This window comes from Lithobates pipiens, unplaced genomic scaffold (assembly GCF_037356315.1).
Source record: "Lithobates pipiens isolate NorthernLeopardFrog02 unplaced genomic scaffold, aLitPip1_a1.2 Scaffold_16, whole genome shotgun sequence".
NCBI classification, from domain to species: domain Eukaryota; kingdom Metazoa; phylum Chordata; class Amphibia; order Anura; family Ranidae; genus Lithobates; species Lithobates pipiens.
In genome coordinates, this window is record NW_027507748.1 from 156976267 (window position 1) to 157000392 (window position 24126).

General features: G+C 45.7%; 1 protein-coding gene across 1 annotated transcript; it reads right to left on the reverse strand.

Annotated features, from left to right (window-relative positions):
* Window positions 1-5022: 5022 nt before the first annotated feature.
* Window positions 5023-23373, reverse strand: LOC143982198 (kelch-like protein 15). Its single transcript, XM_077480703.1, has 3 exons — window positions 23144-23373; window positions 15893-16604; window positions 5023-7065 (listed from the first exon to the last, which is right to left on the reverse strand). Exons 2-3 carry the CDS (start codon window positions 16595-16597, stop codon window positions 5956-5958), a joined length of 1815 nt encoding a protein of 604 aa, XP_077336829.1. The 5' UTR covers window positions 16598-16604; window positions 23144-23373; the 3' UTR covers window positions 5023-5955.
* Window positions 23374-24126: the final 753 nt, after the last annotated feature.

Sequence of the window (24126 nt, forward strand, 5' to 3'; positions counted from 1 at the left end):
CGCCGATGTATGTCGGCAGAATGGCACAGCTGGGCACAACCATGTACCTGTAGGTTGCGGCGCACTCCCAACCCACTCCTGTGCTCCGTGACCGCAGGACCAGCGGACCCGATCGCAGCTGGTGTCCCGTGATCGGGTCACAGAGCTGAAGAACGAGGAGAGGTCTGTGTAAACAAACCTCTTTTCGTGATTCCCTGTGTGGCTGTCACCGATCGTATCTTCCCTTTTATAGGGAAGGACGATCAGTGACGTCACATGCCAGGCCACGCCCTCTACAATAAAAAAAACACATAACGTCATAACACCTACACTGCGCCCTAGTGGTTAACTCCTTCACTGCCAGTGTCATTTACACAGGAATCAGTGCATTTAAATAGCACTGATTGCTGTATAAATGACAATGGTTCCAAAAACGTGTCAAAAATGTCTGATGTCTCCGCCATAATGTCGCAGTCACAATAGAAATCGCTGATCGCAGCCATTACTAGTAAAAAAAAAAACCACAATCAATAATCGCTAATTGCATTTTTTTTTTACCAAAAATATGTAGAAGAATACGTATCGGCCTAAACTGAGGAAAAAAGTTTTTTTATATATTTTTTGGGGATATTTATCGTAGCAAAAAGTAAATATTGCATTTTTTTCAAAATTGTCGCTCTATTTTTGTTTATAGCGCAAAAAATAAAAAACGCAGAGGTGATCAAATACCACCAAAAGAAAGCTCTATTTGTGTGAAAAAAGGATGCCAATTTTGTTTGGGAGCCACGTCGCAAGACCGCGCAATTGTCAGTTAAAGCGACGCAGTGCCCGAATCGCAAAAAGGGGCTTGGTCCTTTGGCTGCAAATTGGTTCGGGGCTTAAGTGGTTAAACATGAAAATAAGAATAAGAAGCCAGTTGAAGCTATGTTCCAAGGTCCCATTCAGTGGGACTGTCCCTGTCTTGCAAGGTTTAATGCTTATTTAGGTCTAGGGGGCTGCTAATGGCAGTTTTACTTACCCAATCCTCTGCTGCCACAGGCTCCCTCTGGACTTGAAAGATCAATCCCCATAGCCTGTTACCCCTTCTCATAATCCAATGGTCATAGATCCTTGGATGTCATCAAGTCTAATGCAGTCATAGCCCTGCTTTGGATGTGAGGATGCTAAGGGACAGTCCACTACCAGAGCGTAGGGATGTAGAAGAGAACACTATGGGAACGAAGGAAACTGCTTTTGGGGACCTCCTAGACCTAAACAAGCAGAGGCTGCTGCACCGCAAGGAATAATTTTTCCTTTCCACAGACATTGGCTTTAAAAATTATGCAGTGTAAATAATTAAATATGAACTGGTATGAGCCTGTAGATTAGGGCTGGAGTGTGAGAAGAAAAAGCAGTTCAAAAAGGCCAAACCATTCACGTGCTAAGAAGCAAGCTGATAGGAGACAGCAGAATGACAGAAGCGCTCATCATTGTGCTAATCCCACTTTCATTGTGTAGTCATAGGTCAGGGAGAGTCCAGGACGACCTGGACTCAGTAAGTTGATTACATAATGCTGGTCAGACTGAGCACACCTAAGGGCAGAAAGAAAAAAAAAAGGACTGTGGGGGAAGGATCTCTGGACTGAAGGTGCGGCAAAAGCTGTTTTTATTTCATCTTTTAATGGACCTTTTTTAGATCTTGTTATGTTGCTTGGAGTTCTGCATTAAAGAGTTGGTAAAACAGTTCTTCCACTGAAAACATTTGAAAAGTTTCACATTCCTTAGGTGTGTACTGTTAAACAAGGTCTGCCTGACTCCTGAGACTTGCACATTGTATCCACGAAGCAGAAAACTTAGACCCAGACATGCTGACATTACCAGGGTTTTCCTCGCAACCCTGTCAGCATAGTAATATGGAAGTGATTCCGTACTGATAAAATGGGGCAGGCTGCCACCATTGAGCTTTTTAGAAATAGGTTTTCTGGCCACAGGCTCACAGCCAAAGAACAATATGCAGTTCTGATTTTCTTGTTACTTCTCTAGTTGCATACTTATTCCAGGTCAGCATCTGAGAACCTTTAGAGGCCAGAGATAGCCATGCAAAAATAATTTTTAGTGCAATCACACATGGCAAGCTCTGTATTTCTCCAAGTACACAATTCCTTTAGATATGCAGCTCTAGGACGGTCAAACTTATCCCTTGCTTCACTACTGAGCGAGTCACTGATCAAGATCAGGGGTCCCCAAACTATGGCCCTCCAGTTGTTCAGGAACTACAAATCCCATCATGCCTAGTCTGTAAGCCTAGGTTCTCATTGAGGCAAAATCAGAGGCTATTGCCGGCAACAGCACCATCCGAATTGGTTCAGCGCCGCACAGATTCCCAAAAGTAATTTCTGTACTACTTTTGGTAACTTCGGGTGTAATTTCAATAGACATCTGTGCAGGAACCTGCACAGATGTCTCTGAAATCGCCCCCCCCCCCCGAAGTCAGACTGACATGCAGGTATGAAACGGTGCGAATTCAGCTGAACTGTCAGTGTGAACCTAGGCTAACTGTCAGTTTTACAATGCCTCATGGGATGTGTAGTTCAACAACAGCTGGAGGGCCGTAGTTTGGAGATCCCTGATCCAGACCAAACGCGGATTACCTTAAAAGCTCAAACTACGTTATAAAGCATATTAATTATACACAGATTCTGAAATGATATCATATATTTTAAAGACATCCAATGCATTTTTAGACATTTAACTAAAAACAGATGGCAATAACTAAAGCTATTTTTGTGGGCACAAAACTTATCGGGTACTTACATTTCATGCTCAATGGGGGAAAATATGTTGTGTATGGTAGTTTAAAGCAATAGTTTCCTGCCATTTCGGCTGTGATGGAGGCAAGCTTCTACATGAGGCTGGGCACAAGGCTGCTCAAGTAGAGAGCCAACCAATGCCTCGGCCTCACATGGCAGATAGTTGGAAAGATTGGGGCCCTACCATGATGATCATACATGGAAACACTAATCTATTATAACCTTGACTTCCGGTATACTTTACTAAAACATATAAACCTTTTAAAATTGCTTGTTTTTTTATTTAAAGTATAGTATTTCTATTAGTGTTAGTGTTTTTTATAGTTTTTTTTTCTCTTTAAATTAATATTGTCCCTGTAGGTGCAAGCACAAATTGGGTCAATTTAATGGCAATATCTATTGTGAATGCAGTATATACTAAAGGCAAAACTTTATTTTTAGAGTACTCACTGGAGTTAGCACAGTCAGGTTTGTATTGCCATCTCTGTTGGGGAGATTCTCTATGACACCTATGTCACTGGGAATTACAGTGAGGGTAAAGCGAAAATTCTGAGTTGCCACCAGAACAGGAATAGAGGGGAGATCTTGGAAGGTGAACATTTGCTCCTGTGACACCTGTCTAAACTTGGCCTTACACTATGAATTTCTTGAGGACCAAGGCAAAATTCTCTCAGCAGATGGCCCTGTCAGCTGCCTCCTGCCCAATCTACCTCTATTGAAAAAATAAATAAATAATGATGATGATGATGATGATCGATGAATCTGGGCAGAATCTGTTAAGTCTAAAAGACAAGAAGGAAATTCCCCAATAAGACAGATTTTTTTTTTTATTATTTATAGCAGATATTGGTCTATCTAAATTGAAAGATATACTTTTGCAAGAAAAATGTTGAAATGTGAACGTTACAGTTTCCAGTCAGGTGCATTAGGCACAAGGTAAACATAGTTTTGGGTACTGTACTGGCAATCACAGTAAGTATAATCTTTGAAATCACTCACTGCAAGTGCACAAAAATACAGATCAGTCAGCAGTATGCACATACAGGGGACAAGGTACTAAAAGTAAATAGACTGTTCAGTTTGCAAGAGAAATTTCATTTTAAAATGGATTTTTCCCCAGAGATTAGTGAATGAAGTGAAACTGAAGAGGAGGGGGAAAAAAAAACAAAAAAAAAAAAACACACATTTCCTCCACGGTTGGGTATTCGTTGCAAAGTACAATTTCACCACATGCACCAAGCTCTGCGGAAGACTCCCCTGCAAAATACAACTTAACTTATAAAGTGAACTGCCCATCTTTTTTAGTAAAACAACTCCATTGACTCGAGAGAACATTAAAGCAGCTTTTGGCAGAAAGTAGGCAGTTTTTTTTTGTTTTTGTTTTTTTTAACAACAATGAAGGATTCTGGTGCAAGGCTTCAATTTTAGATGAAGGTGAGAAATTCATTTTTCTAATATGGAGAATGGTAGTAAACAATGGCTAGATGCAATTGACCACATAACAGAACACTAGGGCAGTGTCCGCAAAAAAAAAAAACAACAACAAAAAAACAAAAATAAATAAATAAATAAAAAAAAAATAACACACAAGCCCTTCTCAGGGTAAAAGGCCTCTGACAGTCAAAGACATGTAGAAAGACTTAGGCCTCATTTACACCATGTGCAGAGATATGAGTTTTTCTGCATGCATTGTGCAAGAGCACAAAAAAATAAAAAAAACAATTGTTCCCTATGTGCCCTGTGCCACAACACTGGTATCACGTGTGGATTTTCTTCCTGTGCAGGAATCTGCACTGTGTATGCAGCTTTCTTACAGAAAAAACAAAACGTGGGACGTGACAACACTGTGGTGTGAACACGGCACATAACTGACACGTGTGAAAACCCACTGAAACATGCATAAAAACTGATGTAAACGGAGGTCTCCGCAAGTGAATTCTGAGTGGTCTTCCCATCAGTTTTCAAGCACGTATGGTGTGAACGAGCCCTTACAATAGAAACACACATATTAGGAACTATATGTGGCCACACACCCTCAGTATGACATAGCTGTCAACAGTAGTAGCAGGAAAAGACACAGGGCGACACCTAGCCATCGCCAATGGGAAAAGACAGACACAAATGATTCTACTTGTGTGATTTAGAAGATCAGTTTGCATATAAGCAGCACCCATAGTTTATCAAGTCAAAACTTCTATTAGGTTATATCTAAAAAGGTATAAAGAACTTTGTAAATGTAAACTATTAAAACAACTTTTACACTGGAATACTTCTTTAATGTTTGTAATATGCTCTAAAAGGCTTATTAGGAAATTAGTAAAATTCTGAGGCTTTCTACAAGGTCATAGCAAACAAGGTTCTTGTGCTATGCCCAAGTCAAACTTATCTAACTGCCATGTGTTTGGTTTACCCGTTCTGGTGGGGTTGAAATACCTGACTTAATCCTTACAGACTGAAACAACTAAGGTTTTGGCAGCAATAAGGAACAATAGGAGGTAGCAGGAAGCCTGAGTCGTGTATACTGTTCAAGACAGATTTGCTGAGCAACGTTAGCAGAAGATCAGTCACTTATTTCCTCCTATACCCTTTATGCAGTGCTCTATGGTCAGAACATGGAAGCTTTGCTTGCTCCTCTGTCCAGGAAGCTAGCATAAAAAAAACAAAAAAAACATGCATGCATTTTCATTCGAGAACTGATAGTATATTGCTCATGGAAAGTTATCCACTTCACCTCCCCAGAACTAGCATGGACAATATTTAACATTGCATATTCCAAGTTTTCAGATATATTTCAGAATAAGCCTTTCTTGAACAGATAATGTTACTTTTCCATGTCACTGGAAAGTGTTGAAATAATGGAGAGGAAAAAAAAAAAAAAAAAACACCACAGATATGCAATTAGGACATTTTACAAAATAAATAATAATAAAAAAAAAAAAAAGTAAAAAAAAAAATAATAATTATTATTATTATTATATATAAAATCTTGCTCACAACAATTCATCACACTGACATACCAAGTTGGCATGACTCAAACCAGACCCATTGATAGTTTTAGGCATTTTCTGATTGCTCCCTGCTTCACCTTTAACAAATACCATTATACACTAAAACAGCAGATAAAAGTGTGAACTCTTAGGACTAAGGGAAGGGGGAAAAAAATGTGCGTTTTTTATTTAGCTGCTGTTCAAGTGCAACGCTTCACGTGCTCTAAAACATATTCTGGAAAATGTAGACTGCATACTTGTAGGCCATCCAATTTGCAAGGCATTCTGGGATACTCATCTTCTTTCCATTTGTTCTCTTCCGGATCAAATGTTAAGATAGAGTCACTATAATGGCCATTGTAACATAGCCCACCGAGTACCATTATTTGTTTGTCGAGTACAGCTACACCATGACCACTCCTTCCAATAGGCATAGATGCTAGAATGGTCCACTGGTCTGTTTCTGGATCATACACCTCAGTAGAAGGACATCCCTGTGATTCAAAAGAAGCCCTTAGTATGACACAAACACCCCCAAATACATAGAGTTTTCCATTGTAAGAGATCATTTTGTGAAAACATCTGGCATAGTTCATTTTGCATTTGTTTTCCCAGCAGTTGGTGTGTACTTGTGTTCTTCTGGTTCTTTGTTCCACTGTGCCCTCTTTACTGGGGTCAAAAACACAGACTTGCTTAGATGTTGAAGAGGATGTAATTCCACCAGTGATGAACAGCTTATTGTTAAGAACTGTACCTTCATGGCCATACTTGTTTACTGGATAAGGGTCCACAAATTCCCATTTGTTATCTACTATATCATAACGTTCTGTTGAGTAAAAGGTTTCATCACGCGTCCTACCAGCAACTGCATAAATATATCGCCCTATAACACCCACTGCAAACTCCGACCGAGGTACAGACATATCAGCCATCCGGACCCAGCTGTTTTGCCTTGGGTCATACCTAAACACTTTGGATGAAGCATGAAATTCTCCATCTGGACCCAGTTCCTCTCCTCCAAGCAAAAAGACAAAGTTGTTAACAATAGCAAGGCAGTCGGGTCGAAGAGGTACCAGAGGACCTTCAAGTTCCCACCACACTCGTGGTTTGTGCAGCAGAAGAATTTTGCTGTTGACCATGCTGTGTCCAATCATGCCTCTGAATACTGCCGTTTGAGGTTTTGCAGAACGAATATGATTGGATTTCATATCCATTAAAGGTTGCTCGCTTACATTGTGAAAGTAATTTAGTGCCAACTCCACTTCCTGCCTTAGCTGACGTGAATATCTGTAAAACTCAGAAGTTTTTACCTGTAAAAGAAAAAAAACAATATAAAAGCTGATGTGCACAATTAATTCTATCACGAAGTCCAAACAATACTAAAGACTTACATTTCAGTTCTGCAAAGGTAAAACTAACTTCATATTGGTAACCATTTTAGAAACAAGGCAATAGAAAGTACTAGTACTAAAGTCTCTCCAAATTACCAAGGGTGATATACCCAGCTTCTGGACTAAGAGCATCTATAAACAAACTAGACAAAAAATGTTGGGAGTAATAGCAATTGGACAAAAATTGTTCAGAAATTATGTCCAATTGCTACTGTTTGAGATAAGCCAGGAAGGTATATAGATGAATGCTCAATGGACGAAAACCTGTTTGGCTATAAATTAGGGAGTTTGACTATTCGTGGATATCCAAAAGACAAAAACACATGTGCCCATCTGCTCAGTAATGATAAATGCAATAGTCAGAGATGTATGCATTATTTTTCTATTGTTCTTTAATGTTATATAATGCTTTTTTTTCACAGGTTCAATTTTAGTTGTGTATTTTTGTATCAAACTATTACTTTGTATCATGTTTCCTGTTTAACAGGTCTGTCTATCAGTATGCATTCCTAAGCAAGCTCAAGCCTAGTTCACATGATCATAAAATGGTACAATAATATGATTGTTATACAGCTTTCGAGAGACGACCACAACAGTTCATCCAAAATTATCCAAAGGGACAAACATGAACATTTTTCATGTAGGATACCAATTTTCATTTAATCAATACAGTTTTCTTCCAAAATAAATAAAAAAAAAAAACAGAAGAGCAAGACCACGCATGCTCAGAATCGAAAGAATACATTACATCACGGCCAAAGTTGTATTCTGTTCTACGAGAATTTTCATAAGTTGAGTAACCTATTCATCTTTCACATGAGGCTAGCATGCAAAGAAAAAAATCCAATATTCTCATCGTGTGTACGAGGCTTAAGCACAGGTCAGAGCCGGTGTACTAAACGATTCAATGTTAGTACAGTAATCTCCACTACTGTTCTATTGTGTTCCGACAGGAGGGTCCCCACCCCAACACTTCTGTTGGCAAACATTTTCCCATCATGGGCCTTCGATGGAAGCCAGGCGAATGGCCGGCTTCAGTCGGACCAACTGCCATACACATGGGCTGAATGTCTGCCGATTTCTATCGAAACGGCTAATGCCGTCCGACATCTGATCCATGTGTACTAGACTTAAGACTTGCATCTACTTCTGCTCACAGTTTCTGAACAATGAAATCTAGAGAAACTTAATAAAACGGTTTGAAGCACTCAATTTGGCATTTCAGTTATGTGTGAAGAATGAAGTTCTATATATTATTTGCTTTGACAAACCAAGACATACCGTATTTATCGGCGTATAACAAACACCTTTTTCCCCTTAAAATCATGGGAAAATCATGGGTGCGTGTTATACGCCGATCCCCTGCCAATTGTGAGCCTCTCGGCAGCTTTCGGCCACACTCGGTCGTTCTCGGCGGCTTACCGAAAGCCGAAAGCTGCCGAGAGCCGCTGAGATACACAGGACATCCGCTCTGTATCTCGGTGGTGCCATTTTTAAACAGCAAGCTTGCAACGACACTGACAAGGCTACAATGCAAGACTGCAAATGACACTGACAAGGCTGCATTGATGGCCATTTAAATGTAATTTTTTTCCTTAAAGCGGAGGTCCACCCTAAAGTGGACCTTCCGCTCATCGGAACCCTCCCCCCCTCCGGTGCCACAATCAGCACCTTTCAGGGGGGAGGGGGGTGCAGTTACCTGGATAATCCAGGTAACTGCACCCACTTCCGGGATAGCTCTCTGCGGAAAGGGGCGTAACTTACGCCCCTTTCCGCAAGTGCCCGCCCCTTCCCACAAGTGCCCCGCTGCCTGCTGGGAAACACACAGATCCCAGATGCAGCGGGGACAGTCCTCATTGCGCAGCGCGGCTCGCGCATGCGCAGTGGGGAACCGGGAAATGAAGCCGAAAGGCTCCATTTCCTGATTCCCATACCCAAGATGGCGGCGGCAGCACTCGAGCGTCGATCTAGAGATCGGCTTCGGGTGCCGACATCGCGGGCGCGCTGGACAGGTAAGTGTCACTATTTTAAAAGTCAGCAGCTGCAGTATTTGTAGCTGCTGGCTTTAAAAAAAAAAAAAAAAAAAAAAAAAAAACGCGGAGTCCCGGTGGACTCCCGCTTTAAAACTTCCCTCCTAAACTTGGGGTGCGTGTTATATGCCAATACATACAGTAAGTTAATTCTATATAGTATCAGGATTTTTTTTTTTTCACTAGGTATACTGGACTACTGAATTTGTCCAGGACCATCTTAGCCTTTACTTTACAAACCAGAAAGACCGGCTGACACAATAAAATAGATTCTTCGTAAAGTGTAATGTAACATTTTACTTTGTTAATGGACAGTGGGGAATGAGCATAATCACGTTTTTTTTTTATTACGCCCTTTTGGAAAACTTTTCCCTCTCTTCCTGTCTTGGTTAAAAAAAAAAAAAAAAAAAAACGACCACACACACCCACACAACCACCTTCAAAAGGGACAGTAAAATAGAAAGAAAAATCTAAAGGGTCCACAGACAGCAATAAAGCAGGACGGGGTACCTTAAACTGGCCATAGACAGCTTGAATCTCAGCAGGAACCAGACAATATTTATGTATGGGCAGGCTGAATGTACCAAGTTGATTGTTCAATCCTGTTGGGCACAACCAGGCTGTCGGATTTTACTTGCGATTATCACCATGTACCTCCCCACTGGGATAAAACAATGGCTCTGAGGGAGGGATTCCTCCATTAACACTGACAATGTTAAAGGGGGAAATAGAGCAATTTTTGCAGGAAAGAAAAAAAAATAACAATACTCTTCGTCTATGGTCGAGCTTAACCTTCATCCTCCATTTAAAAAAAAAAAAATATGAACATCTAAAAAGGTTTCTGAAGGAGTCCCAGTCTAGTAAAAACTATGTTACCAAAGAAGACAAGGCTGCATTCTCAGGTGTGAATGCAGCCTTGTTGTCTTCTTTGGTAACGTTTTCAGCTCATAAAACACCAGAAGAAAACGCCCAAAAAACACCCAACAAGCAAAATCCCATTCATTTAAATGGCCCCTGTTCACATCTGAGCATTTTTTAGCCTGAATACATACGCCTGAAACTCAATAAAAGTACATTAGCTTTTGGGCAGATTAGGCGTTTTTCTGCTTTTTACATTGGTGACCTTTTGATCTGTACAAAAATCGCAGCAACCCCCCCGAAAAATAAAAAAAATATATATAAAAAATGTTTTTAAAAAACGCGGCGGTGTGAATGCAACCTTACCAAAACACAGAAGGAAAAACAAAATCTATAATCTGATATACAAAGGATCCAATGTCTACCATAGTTTTAAAGCCATTACCATTCTAGCAATTTAACAAGGAGACAATATGTAACCTACAAATGAAATAGATCCAAGTACAGGGCAACATAAGATTTTTTACTCAGTTACGTTTTGAATAGGAAAGGACTACATTATGTGTCGATGTGTACCCTGCAACCCGTGTAGAAACAGTTCCCCTGGACATTCGATATAAAAAGGGAAAGAATTTGACCATATTGGATTTTATTGGCTATTTGTTCTACCCTTGAGATGAGGCTTACACAAGGAATGTCTTATTGAAAATTATAATATATATATTACACACACACGTACACTTGCCTGAAACTAGTATGTGTTTATGTCAAGATATTTCTACATAGTCTCATGTCCATTGGAAGCAAGAAAAAGGTTTGGGGCATTTTAAAAAAAAATGTACATACATCTATACTGCAACACTGGTCTGATGCTGTAGCTGTGCCATGTCCGCTCTAAGCCGAAGAGCTGAGTGATTACACAACCGCTGATTACTCACTGCTGTCTTTTCAGAGCAGAGAGCAGCAACTATCAGTCACTGCTCTCTGCTCTGTCCCTTGAGCGCTTACTGGAGCAACAGGTTAAAGAAGGGGTGAGCACAGCTGGCTTAGGCCCTTGGTCGCACGCTGAGAGCCAGAGCCAGCTGTCAATTAGACAGCCGGGTGGATCCTGACAAGATGATTGGAATCTTTCCAGAGCCTGAAGGGGCTCTGTGATGTCAGCTGACAGTAGTGTTAATTTTGACATCAAATTTCGTTTTAGTAATAGTTTGACTAAAACGCCATTTTAGTCGACTGAAATCATACGGATTTAGTTACATTTTAATGCATTATTTCTTTAGAACTGCCAAACAATTTTTTTTTTTTTTTTGACTAAACGTTTTAGTTGCATAAAAAAAAAAAAAAAAAATTGTATTGATTTATTCAACGAAAATATTTTAGTCGACTAAACTAGCAATAGCTGACAGCAGGCTTTAGCCTGCTATAAACTCACCTGGAGTCACAGGCAAGCAAAATAAAGTTCATTTCAATGACCCAGAAACCGTAGTAGGACCAAAAAAAGCTTTGGCCATACAACAATTTCAAGGAGCCAAAGAACACGTGGTCAAAGTTCAAAGTTGGGTTTGTGCGTTTGCCTGCACCGGAGTGCATAGTACTGCAGTACCATGCACTCTGGTTGCAGTGTATTTTTAAAATTACTGCTTGCACTATTGTTGTGATCCAGTACAATTTAATAAAATGAATGGGCTAAAAATTGCATATGGTTGAATTGCAGAGGAATGTGGAGCATTTCCTGTGCGATTCTGGTGTGAACCGGCCCCAACTCCAGTCTGTACCCAAAAACCCAGGTATTGCCTCACTGCATACCTTTTTATCTTGTGCCTTGTACACCACAGAGGAGGTGAGGACATGCAGTCACAGTCTACACATCAAAGACATCTGCTCTTCCTGTAACAACTGACTTAAAAGGTTTACATTTTTAGATCAGTAAGCAATTTAGGTCTGCTTTGCCTGTACACTTTCAGGGAAAGATGGGGTGTTTTAAAACTAATAGCAAAATTTTGAAGGCACCATATAGGAAAATATACAGGAAGCAAGTTTTGGCGGGGTTAACCTACGCTTAAATTGGAACTTTAGTCGGAAAATTAAATTAAATTGTAATTTTTGGTTTTGCACAGCGTGGCCCCAAAACTCCTCCTCTGGGGTCCCCTGCCAGCACTCTGGGCTCCTCTTCCCTTCCAAATAACCTCACGGCAAGCCACTTGCTATAGGGGGAACTCATACAGGCTTGATTTTGACCCGGGCTGTAGGTGTCTATTCAGACACGCATTCAGTGCAGCTTGGCCCTGCCTCTTGCTCTAAGGTCTTAACTGTCAGCAGCAGGAGCCAGTGAGTCCCGCTGCTCTCATTTAAACCTTGAGGGGGGGGGGGGGAGAAGAACTGCTGCAGACAGGACAGCACTAAATTGAGCTCAAATAAATACTTAGGGGAAGGAGCTATTATTGGAAAGGCTTTTTACCTTAAAACAGAGAATGCATTAAAAAAGGGGTTGTAAAGACAGGTTTTTATTTTTTTCAATCTTAATGCATGCTATGCATGAAGAGCAAAAGCCTTCTGTGTGCAGCAGCCCCCCATACTTACCTGAGCCCCATCTCTATCCAACAAAGTCCACGAGTCCCTCAACTGCTGGCACTCTCCCTCCTGTTTGGCTGAAACAGAGCAGCGGCACCATTGGCTAACTGACTGACAGCAGGGGAAGCCAATCAGGAGAGAAAGGGGACTGGGCCAAACCGCAGCTCCATGTCTGAATGCGCACACAGAGCTGCAGCTCGGCTCAGGTGCCCCCATAGTAAGCCGCTTGCTGTGGGAGCACTCGACAGGAGAGAGGGGCAGGAGCAGCAAAGAGGGACCTGAGAAGAGGAGGATCTGGGCTGCTCTGTGCAAACCCACTACACACAGTAGGCAAGTATAACATTTTTTTGTTTTGTTTTTAAAAACAGGAGACTTTACAACCATTTTAAAATGCTAAAAAACTTTTACCTTTACAACCACTTTAAGTCCTGAGATATTACTTTAGGCTGGCCCCTTTTGCAGGTATAGGTATAGTATCTACACCATTTATAATTCAGTAATTCACTGTCTCACCCTGCTCTGCACATGCTCAGTTGGTCTCTATTCTTGGCACTGAGGCTAAAGACAGAGCCACTGGTGACCAATCAGCTGACAGCATTGAGATTTAAGGTTACTGAAGGGGAGGAAAGAAACAGGAACGACGCAGACTATGCAGCTGGAACACAGATTAGAGGGGGAGAAAAGAAAAGCAGGAGAGACAACAGGATAAACGCTGCTTCCAGGGAGATATAAAATAGTTGACCTTAAAGAGATGTGTGAGAATATCACTTTCTCCCTCATTGGCAGACTGAATTTCAGCACTGTAAAGCTGCTATCAGCCTTCACCTCTAGTTGAGGCAAGACATAATCAAGGCTGGAAAAGCATACACTTTAATTGCAGAAAGTGACATTGTTTTTTGAAACCAAGGGGGAAGAGTATTCAGTAAGGAAGTGACTGCTCTGGGCTTCAACAAAAAGACAACCTCCAGCAATAAAAAAAAAAAAAAGGGAGCAGTGCTGGAGGCAATTAACAGTACATCATGTTGGTAGCATAATTAATAATGTGGAATGTATGGTCTTTTGTTAAAGAACATTAAATTGTTATCAAACTGTTATGGGTAAAACTCCACTTTAATGTGACCCTCAACTGCGTCCAAGACAAAGCAACAGCTTCTCCTTAGGGTCAGGAGGGTAAAGGGGCAGATATTCCACCTCAACTTACTCCAAGTATGAAAGCCATCAAAGCGCTCTTGTACCTGCCTTCTCGCAAAACAGAGTTGCTAAAATGGCCAAATAACCAGACACTAATGTTGTCATGTGGAGGCAAGTAGATGGTACCCCTGAAGTTCTAGCCCAGATGTAAACAGGGCAACAGGGAAAATGCATGGAAATACTCTTTGCCATTCCTACTCTAAAGTGAATCATTTTAGAATGAGTGGACTCTTTTAATGTATTATATAGAGCAGGGATATGCAATTAGCGGACCTCCAGCTGTTGCAGAACTACAAGTCCCATGAGGCATAGCAAGACTGACAGCCACAAGCATGACACCCAGAGGCAGAGGCATGATGGGACTTGTAGTTTTACAACAGCTGGAGGTCCGCTAATTGCAGATCCCTGATATAGAGTATAAAATTACCTATGCACATTCAAATCACTTTTCTGTTCTATTTGTAAGGAGTTTTACCAAAAAGCTAAATTATCCTAAGACTAAGTATAACATCTCAGTATTTAGGTGTGCGATGAATCACTTCAGCCTCTGTGACATACCCGTATGTTGCCAGGTTAAAGGGGCTGAACCGGGATGATGTTTGCAGCTATGGGTATCAACTCTACTTTATTTTTTTCACCTGGCAATGGGCTTTAATGCAAAAGCAATCTTGGTGGCTAATTAGCCACTGAATTTCTTATTCAGCCACCTACTCGCTACATTCCCAGGCTCTACCGTTCCGCTGGCTGACCATAGAGATGACTGAGGACTGGAACATCCCCGATCATTTATAGGATCTTAAGAAACTGGAAGTGAGAAGTGTTTGGTCACTTCCGGTTTCGGTGTAATGTAAAAAGGCTGTTACCGACCTGTGAAACAGATATTAGCTTGAACTGATGCTTTTTAAAGGCAGAGGAGAGTTATGGGGTCTAATAGATCCCAGGTCTCAGTAAGAAGTAGATGTCACTGCCCATGCTATCAGAAGGGATGTTCATCCCTTGTGATAGCAATACAATTGATTAAATAAGAGACAGTGTAAAAAACAAAAGCACACGTAAACTGAGATCGCACCACACATAAGAAGTATTACTGCAAACGTTACAGCAAGAGCAATAATTCTACCACCAGACCTCCTGTGTAAAACTAAAGTGGTATCCTGTAAAAGCTTTTATATCGTTACCTATGGATAATTTAATGTACCGTAGTTTGTTGCCATTACACGAGCATGCGCAATTTTAAGGTGTGATGTATTTGGTATCTATTTACTTGCTGTAACATCTTCTATATTGTACCAAAAAACTGGGTATTATATTGCTTTTTTGTGCACTAAGATTCACCTTATTTTTTCCAAGAAATCGGTGTTTGAAAAAAAAAAAAAAAAAAAAAAAAAAGCTGTGCAAATAATACATGATGTAAAAAAATTGCAACACCCAGCATTTTATTCTCTAGGGCAGCGATATGCAATTAGCGGACCTCCAGCTGTTGCAGAACTACAAATCCCATGAGGCATAGCAAGACTCTGACAGCCACAAGCATGACACCCAGAGGCAGAGGCATGATGGGACTTGTAGTTTTGCAACAGCTGGAGGTCCGCTAATTGCAGATCCCTGCTCTAGGGCCTCTATTTTATTTTTTTAATAAAGCAAAGTATAATGTTGTTTGGGAGTTCCAAGTAATTTTCTAGCAAGGGAAAAAAAAAAAAAAGATTTTTACATATAGCGTATGTGAGGAGTGTCAGAATTGGCCAGGGGCTGAGGTGGTTAACCACCGAGCAGTCCTTTCAAAAACTAAAGAAAAACCACACCATTCAATATGTGAAAATAAAACACAAAATAAAAGATTTGTTACAGGCCCCATTAATCCTCAAAAAGTGCAATAGTTTGAGATCTGTAATGGTTTATTTTGAAATACTGAAAATGTAACAAAATAAAAAGGATGATAAAATTGTCACAAATGTATCCAGGATAAAAAGTGGTGGTTCTCTACACCTTCTATTCACTTCTTCCATATCTTTGGTTTGCAATCTAAAAAAAGTGTAGCCATTTCCGATGCCCTAGCTAATTTATGAGTCCTGTCTAGGGGTTTCAAACTCACCAACCTTCTCACAGACATGGGATGGGGTCATCAAACAAAACCTGATGTTCTGAATGATGCTATCTGTGTGCCTCCAACGTCTCCTATCATGTCGTAACCAGGCCTGAACAGCTTCATAGAGCTCAATCTCAGGAAACCGGCTCAGACGGTCATTGTCCAAGTAGCTCTTGAGCTTTTCAAAGCTAAGGTAAGAGAGAAAGTCAGGTCTAGCCATAAGGGGAACAAAGTTTTCCAGCAGAAAGGCATCGAGTTTTTCCCGCACGCCTTCTACATCCACACTGAAATCATCTAAAAGCCTCATGATCTCTGCACAGTTGTCCAGGCAAATTTTTGCCATGAGGAAAGAACAGCAAAATTTCACTACTTCTGTCAGCTGCACATACATAGCGGCCTGCAGAATTTCATGGACGGTAGCCATACTGAGGTCAATGGTCCCATAGTACATAAACTGAATGACGTGACTGAAGCCTGTAGCCGTCAATCCCTTTAGGTAGATTTTGTCCTGGTCACGTTCTCTCATATCTGCGGTGAACATGATGCGGAAGTAGTCACTCTGTGTGGCCAGTAGAGCTTTGTGGGCTTGGAAATGGTGATCTTCTATCACTAGTGTGACATCGACCAATAAGCCTTCTTCATATAGTGCCCTGAAGCCAGCAGAGACACTGCTATCATGGATTGAAGAAGTATACCCTTCCACGTCCCCAGCCATGAATTACCTTTGGGGGGAAAAAAATATATATAAATAAAATCATTGGTTTGCAGATATGATTTATAAACAATAGTTAATATGAAAAAAGAAGCTAAAAGCTTGACATTGAGTAAAAATACAAAAAACGACAGATATACACATGTGACAAACATAATAATATAAGGTAATGCAATAAAAGGAGGGACTAAAGGGCCAATTCACACAAAAATATGAAAAGTGTAATCAATCTACAGCTATTTAAAATGAAAGCTGCCATAAGGGAAATACAGGCGCTTCTATTGCTTTCCTGCAAAATTGTAGTTACCTTGCTATTAAGCTGACTCACTATCTTCAGAACAATTTAAATGACTGATCAAGGATGCAGATCAGAAAAATAAATAAATAAAAACCATAAGTCTGTATCTGCAAGACTTAAACAACAAACCATATGGTCAGCATAACAACCAGGCAACTAGCATATTTAGAAGAAGAAATCAGCAACAGCTTCATCCATATTTCACCTATGCCGATTTTTTTTCCCTACTTCTAATGCCCATGTATTCATGCACACACAGGAGTTAAGAAGCATTTACAGTGAAGGCAGAAAAAAATAAAATAAAAATAAAAAAAACAACCCACTGCCAGTGCATCCACGAGCAGCAGTGGTTTTGGCAGAAAAATGCTTATCATGTGTAAACATGTCTAAATGCATGTCAGCACTAGGTGCGTCAAGCGCTTGAACATTAATTCATTTTAATTACCAAAATAAATGATCTAATGTCCAAAGCTTGATGTGTTTTTTCCCTGCCAAAATGTGTCTAGGAGAGATTGGCAAATGTCTTGTGTGCATAAAGCCTAAGGCTGGGTTTGCATACCAGGAGATTGTGACCAGCTCTCTATGGAGCCGGTTCACACATCTTCGCAGCGGCTCCGGCTAAAATCGGATCTGAAACGGTGAATGGAGACGCACCGGGTTTCTGCTGTGAGCCGCTGCATGTTAGTGTGAACCCAGCCTAAAAGTAAAAGTTTCTACTGGTATATACCTTTATATACTTAGGCCAAGTTCATACAGCTGGTGCCACCACGGGAATCCAGTGACAAAAATGACAAACGTGAACAGCAGTGGCCGATCAGCCTATTAAAGCGGTTAGCTGTGGTTACGGATGGATGTCCAGACCTGGACGTAGTCAGTGCCCTAACCAAAGGTAACCTCTGTGTGTGGCTATATAAGAGAAGTGGTGGCCGCTGTCAGCTTGACAATTTAAGTAAATTGAGCAGCCACTGCTATTCGCACACCCCAGTCCACCGACTCTCGCTTTTGGAATCCAGCAGCTGTGTGTAACTGGCCGTGTGAAAGAGGCCTTGTTACATAAAATATACTCCTGTATCAAAAATAATGGTTAGCATTTTTAGGCCTCATGCACGCGGAAGAAAAAAATATATATATGATGCATTGTTGTCTATGGAACAATGCACACAGCTGTGTAGAGATCAGTAATACAGTGATGAGCACAAAGCCACGAAATAAAAATTGAACATTTTATGTTTAAGAGCAGCAATTTACACAAATATATGTGTATAATCAACTATATACACATATAAAAGCAACACTGGTAACTAGCAGAAGATGAAGAATTCTCTGCATGTTCTGTAAAGATGCAAGGACCTTACAAAACATTTTAATAAAGAATCTGACAAGATCCCAAGTATAAATATCAGTAAAATATTACATCTATGTGCAAGAGGCCTCCTCATTCACACCGCATGCAGTGCTCCCCCCCCCCCCCCCCATACAACAAAAAGCATGGAAAGTAGAAGTTATGTGTTAAAGTATGGGTTCAGTGCAACGCATTCCAGTGATTTCCAGTTCCAGGAAAAAAAAAAAAAAAGTGTACAACATGCTGCTTTTTTCCTGCACAGAACTGTACTGGAATGCGGTAAAAAGCATCAAAAATGCACCGGACCACAGAAGAGTAGACAATTAAACAGGAAAAAAAAAAAAAGCATCTGGAATGCATTCAGAAACAAATCAAAGACGCACATGCAGAAACGCATCCAGAACAGATCTGTATGACGTTTTTGTTTTGTGAGAGACCACCGACGGTAAATCTTTCTTAAAGTGGAGTTCCACCCAGAAATGAAACTCCCGCACATCAGATTAGCCCGAACCGGACCCACTGCGAAGATTTGTGAAACGGCTCCATAGAGAGCCAGTCACAATCTCCTGGTACGTGAACCCAGCCTTAGGCTTTATGCACACAGGACATTTGCCACCTTTCAGGGGGGAGGAGAGTGGATACCTGTCAAATCCAGGTATCTGCTCCTACTTCTGGGGAAAGATCGCCACAATCTGGGGGCAAACTACGCAATGTCCGGCCCCTCCTCCTCCCCGTTGCCTTCTGCGAGACACACAGGTCCCAGAAGACAGCAGGGACCATTCAGAACACACAGAGTGGCTTGCGCATAAGCGCAGTAGGAATCAGGCTGTTAGTAAGGATGATGGTGGTGCCTCTGTGAGCCCATCTCCTGTGCCATGACCGTCACAGACTGCGGATACAACACGGGAGGGGGGGGGGGGGGATAACCGTCACAGACTGCGAATACAACGCGCGCGGGGGGGGGGGGGGGTGGGGTCGTTGCATACTGCGGATACAACGCCCGGGGGGGGGGGGGGGAACCATCACATACTGTGGATACAACGCCGGGGGGGGGAACCATCACATACTGCGGATACAACGCCGGGGGGGGGGGGGACCGTCACATACTGCGGATACAACGCCGGGGGGGGGACCGTCACATACTGCGGATACAACGCCGGGGGGGACGGGACCGTCACATACTGCGGATACAACGCCAGGGGGGGGGGACCGTCATACAACGCCGGGGGGGGGGGGGGGGGGGGGACCGTCACATACTGCGGATACAACGCCAGGGGGGGGGGGGGACCGTCACATACTGCGGATACAACGCCGGGGGGGGGGGACCGTCACATACTGCGGATACAACGCCGGGGGGGGGGACCGTCACATACTGCGGATACAACGCCGGGGGGGGGGCCCGTCACATACTGCGGATACAACGCCGGGGGGGGGCCCGTCACATACTGCGGATACAACGCCGGGGGGGGGGGGGCCGTCACATACTGCGGATACAATGCCAGGGGGGGGGACCGTCGCATACTGCGGATACATACTGCGGATACATACTGCGGATACAACGCCGGGGGGGGGGGGTCATATACAGCGGATACAAGGCGGGAAAATCGGACCGTCACAGACTGCGGATACAACACCGGGGGGGGGGTTTTGACCGTCACAGACTGCGGAAACAACGCCAGGGTGGGGGGGGGGGGTGGGGGACCGTCACAGACTGCGGATACAACGCCGGGGGGGGACCGTCACAGACTGCGGATACAACGCCGGGGGGGGACCGTCACAGACTGCGGATACAACGCCGGGGGGGGGGACCGTCACAGACTGCGGATACAACGCCGGGGGGGGGGACCGTCACAGACTGCGGATACAACGCCGGGGGGGGGGGGGACCGTCACAGACTGCGGATACAACGCCGGGGGGGGGGGACCGTCACAGACTGCGGATACAACGCCGGGGGGGGGGGACCGTCACAGACTGCGGATACAACGCCGGGGGGGGGGGGACCGTCACAGACTGCGGATACAACGCCGGGGGGGGGGGACCGTCACAGACTGCGGATGCAACGCCGGGGGGGGGGGACCGTCACAGACTGCGGATGCAACGCCGGGGGGGGGGGACCGTCACAGACTGCGGATGCAACGCCGGGGGGGGGGGGGGACCGTCACAGACTGCGGATGCAACGCCGGGGGGGGACCGTCACAGACTGCGGATGCAACGCCGGGGGGGGACCGTCACAGACTGCGGATGCAACGCCGGGGGGGGACCGTCACAGACTGCGGATGCAACGCCGGGGGGGGACCGTCACAGACTGCGGATGCAACGCCGGGGGGGGACCGTCACAGACTGCGGATGCAACGCCGGGGGGGGACCGTCACAGACTGCGGATGCAACGCCGGGGGGGGGACCGTCACAGACTGCGGATGCAACGCCGGGGGGGGACCGTCACAGACTGCGGATGCAACGCCGGGGGGGGACCGTCACAGACTGCGGATGCAACGCCGGGGGGGACCGTCACAGACTGCGGATGCAACGCCGGGGGGGGACCGTCACAGACTGCGGATGCAACGCCGGGGGGGGACCGTCACAGACTGCGGATGCAACGCCGGGGGGGGACCGTCACAGACTGCGGATGCAACGCCGGGGGGGGGACCGTCACAGACTGCGGATGCAACGCCGGGGGGGGGACCGTCACAGACTGCGGATGCAACGCCGGGGGGGGACCGTCACAGACTGCGGATGCAACGCCGGGGGGGGACCGTCACAGACTGCGGATGCAACGCCGGGGGGGGACCGTCACAGACTGCGGATGCAACGCCGGGGGGGGACCGTCACAGACTGCGGATGCAACGCCGGGGGGGGACCGTCACAGACTGCGGATGCAACGCCGGGGGGGGACCGTCACAGACTGCGGATGCAACGCCGGGGGGGGACCGTCACAGACTGCGGATGCAACGCCGGGGGGGGGACCGTCACAGACTGCGGATGCAACGCCGGGGGGGGACCGTCACAGACTGCGGATGCAACGCCGGGGGGGGACCGTCACAGACTGCGGATGCAACGCCGGGGGGGGACCGTCACAGACTGCGGATGCAACGCCGGGGGGGGACCGTCACAGACTGCGGATGCAACGCCGGGGGGGGACCGTCACAGACTGCGGATGCAACGCCGGGGGGGGACCGTCACAGACTGCGGATGCAACGCCGGGGGGGGACCGTCACAGACTGCGGATGCAACGCCGGGGGGGACCGTCACAGACTGCGGATGCAACGCCGGGGGGAACCGTCACAGACTGCGGATGCAACGCCGGGGGGAACCGTCACAGACTGCGGATGCAACGCCGGGGGGAACCGTCACAGACTGCGGATGCAACGCCGGGGGGGGGGGGGACCGTCACAGACTGCGGATACAACGCCGGGGGGGGGGGACCGTCACAGACTGCGGATACAACGCCGGGGGGGGGGACCGTCACAGACTGCGGATACAACGCCGGGGGGGGGGACCGTCACAGACTGCGGATACAACGCCGGGGGGGGGGGACCGTCACAGACTGCGGATACAACGCCGGGGGGGGGGACCGTCACAGACTGCGGATACAACGCCGGGGGGGGGACCGTCACAGACTGCGGATACAACGCCAGGGGTGGAACCGTCACAGACTGCGGATACAACGCCAGGGGTGGAACCGTCACAGACTGCGGATACAACGCCGGGGGGGGGACCGTCACAGACTGCGGATACAACGCCGGGGGGGGGACCGTCACAGACTGCGGATACAACGCCGGGGGGGACCGTCACAGACTGCGGATACAACGCCGGGGGGGACCGTCACAGACTGCGGATACAACGCCGGGGGGGACCGTCACAGACTGCGGATACAACGCCGGGGGGGACCGTCACAGACTGCGGATACAACGCCGGGGGGGACCGTCACAGACTGCGGATACAACGCCGGGGGGGACCGTCACAGACTGCGGATACAACGCCGGGGGGGACCGTCACAGACTGCGGATACAACGCCGGGGGGGACCGTCACAGACTGCGGATACAACGCCGGGGGGGACCGTCACAGACTGCGGATACAACGCCGGGGGGGACCGTCACAGACTGCGGATACAACGCCGGGGGGGACCGTCACAGACTGCGGATACAACGCCGGGGGGGACCGTCACAGACTGCGGATACAACGCCGGGGGGGGGGGGGCCGTCACAGACTGCGGATACAACGCCGGGGGGGGGGGGCCGTCACAGACTGCGGATACAACGCCGGGGGGGGGGGCCGTCACAGACTGCGGATACAACGCCGGGGGGGGGGGCCGTCACAGACTGCGGATACAACGCCGGGGGGGGGGGGCCGTCACAGACTGCGGATACAACGCCGGGGGGGGCCGTCACAGACTGCGGATACAACGCCGGGGGGGGCCGTCACAGACTGCGGATACAACGCCGGGGGGGGCCGTCACAGACTGCCGGATACAACGCCGGGGGGGGCCGTCACAGACTGCGGATACAACGCCAAGGGGGACCGTCACAGACTGTGGATGTAATAGATAGAGGCTGCAGACACGATAGAAGAAGCGGACATTGGGGGCATATTACATGAGATTGCTAGAAATGACAGGACAATAGGGAAACAGATCCATGCCTGCAGGGGCCCAGGTGGCCACATGATGGGCACCAGAAGAAGAAAGGTTACCTGACAGAACAAGAAAGCACACTAGTCCAGACTTCCCAATGACAACACACAGCCCTCCATCCTCCTACAACTCCCAGCATGCTCTTCCCGGGATGGACTGCCATTGTAGACACCTCCGGGTACACCCAGGTATCACTATCAGCGGGAACACCGGGAAGGTGAATGAGAGCAGTGCACGGGATGGGGGGCTACAACATACACAAGGTATCCCATACTCACCTAACAGCAGACACACTGAGGGGATCGCTCCTACACCGAGTCCCGGGTAGAACATCCGGACTTATAGTCTACACATCACCACCGCCGCTCTCTGCATGTCCGCACATCCCTCACCACGCTACTTCAACGCCTTCCGTGATCTAATTACCGCTCAGATACCCAACAGCGTTCACACCAACAACCAACCTCTATGGGCCACAGCCGGAAAGCGAGTCACCAGTCCGACAAGCCTGATTGGCTGCTCCACTCGATAGCCTTACAGGATTGGCGAGCGCGTTTGCTTCCCGGTCCGCCCTTTCCGCCGCTGCCTTCCATTCCATACGTACGTCCCATTGCCCTTAACAAGCATGGTTGACACAGCGGACTAGTCATGCTGTCAGGGATTATGTGGAGGCTCTCTGCCTTCCCCAAGAATGGAAACGCTAAAGGCCATAATATTAATAATTATTATTTATATTTTAATCATAATTATTAATATCTATACAGCACGTTTTTTAATTGTTATGCACGTTTTTAATTGTTAGGAAGCCTGCAGACTTTAATTTGATGACACCTGTTGAAAAATTATTTTAAAAACATTTGCCCCCCCCCCATCCCTTTCAAGTGGTGGGAAAAATATTCCTTTTCATATTTAAAAGCGAAACTTTTTTTATTTTAGTTTTGGATAGAGTAGAGAGGAGTTAGCACACCTATTAACCTCTTAGTGCCAACAGTACCACATATATATATGCGACCTCTCAGCGGGTGGGCTTTAATGCCGAGTGGCTGCATGTATGCGACCCTGTGTAAACGACTTACCGTCCTCAGAGAGCGCTCCCAGCATGGTAGACAGTGGGGTTCTCTAAGCTCCCGATGCATACTTGCGATCGGGAGCTTTCTGATCATGTGATCACGGTGACAGCAATTCACAGTACAATTGCCAACTGTTTGGGATTCACCTTGACAGTTCAGGTGTGGAATCATGCATCCGGGTTTCAGACTGT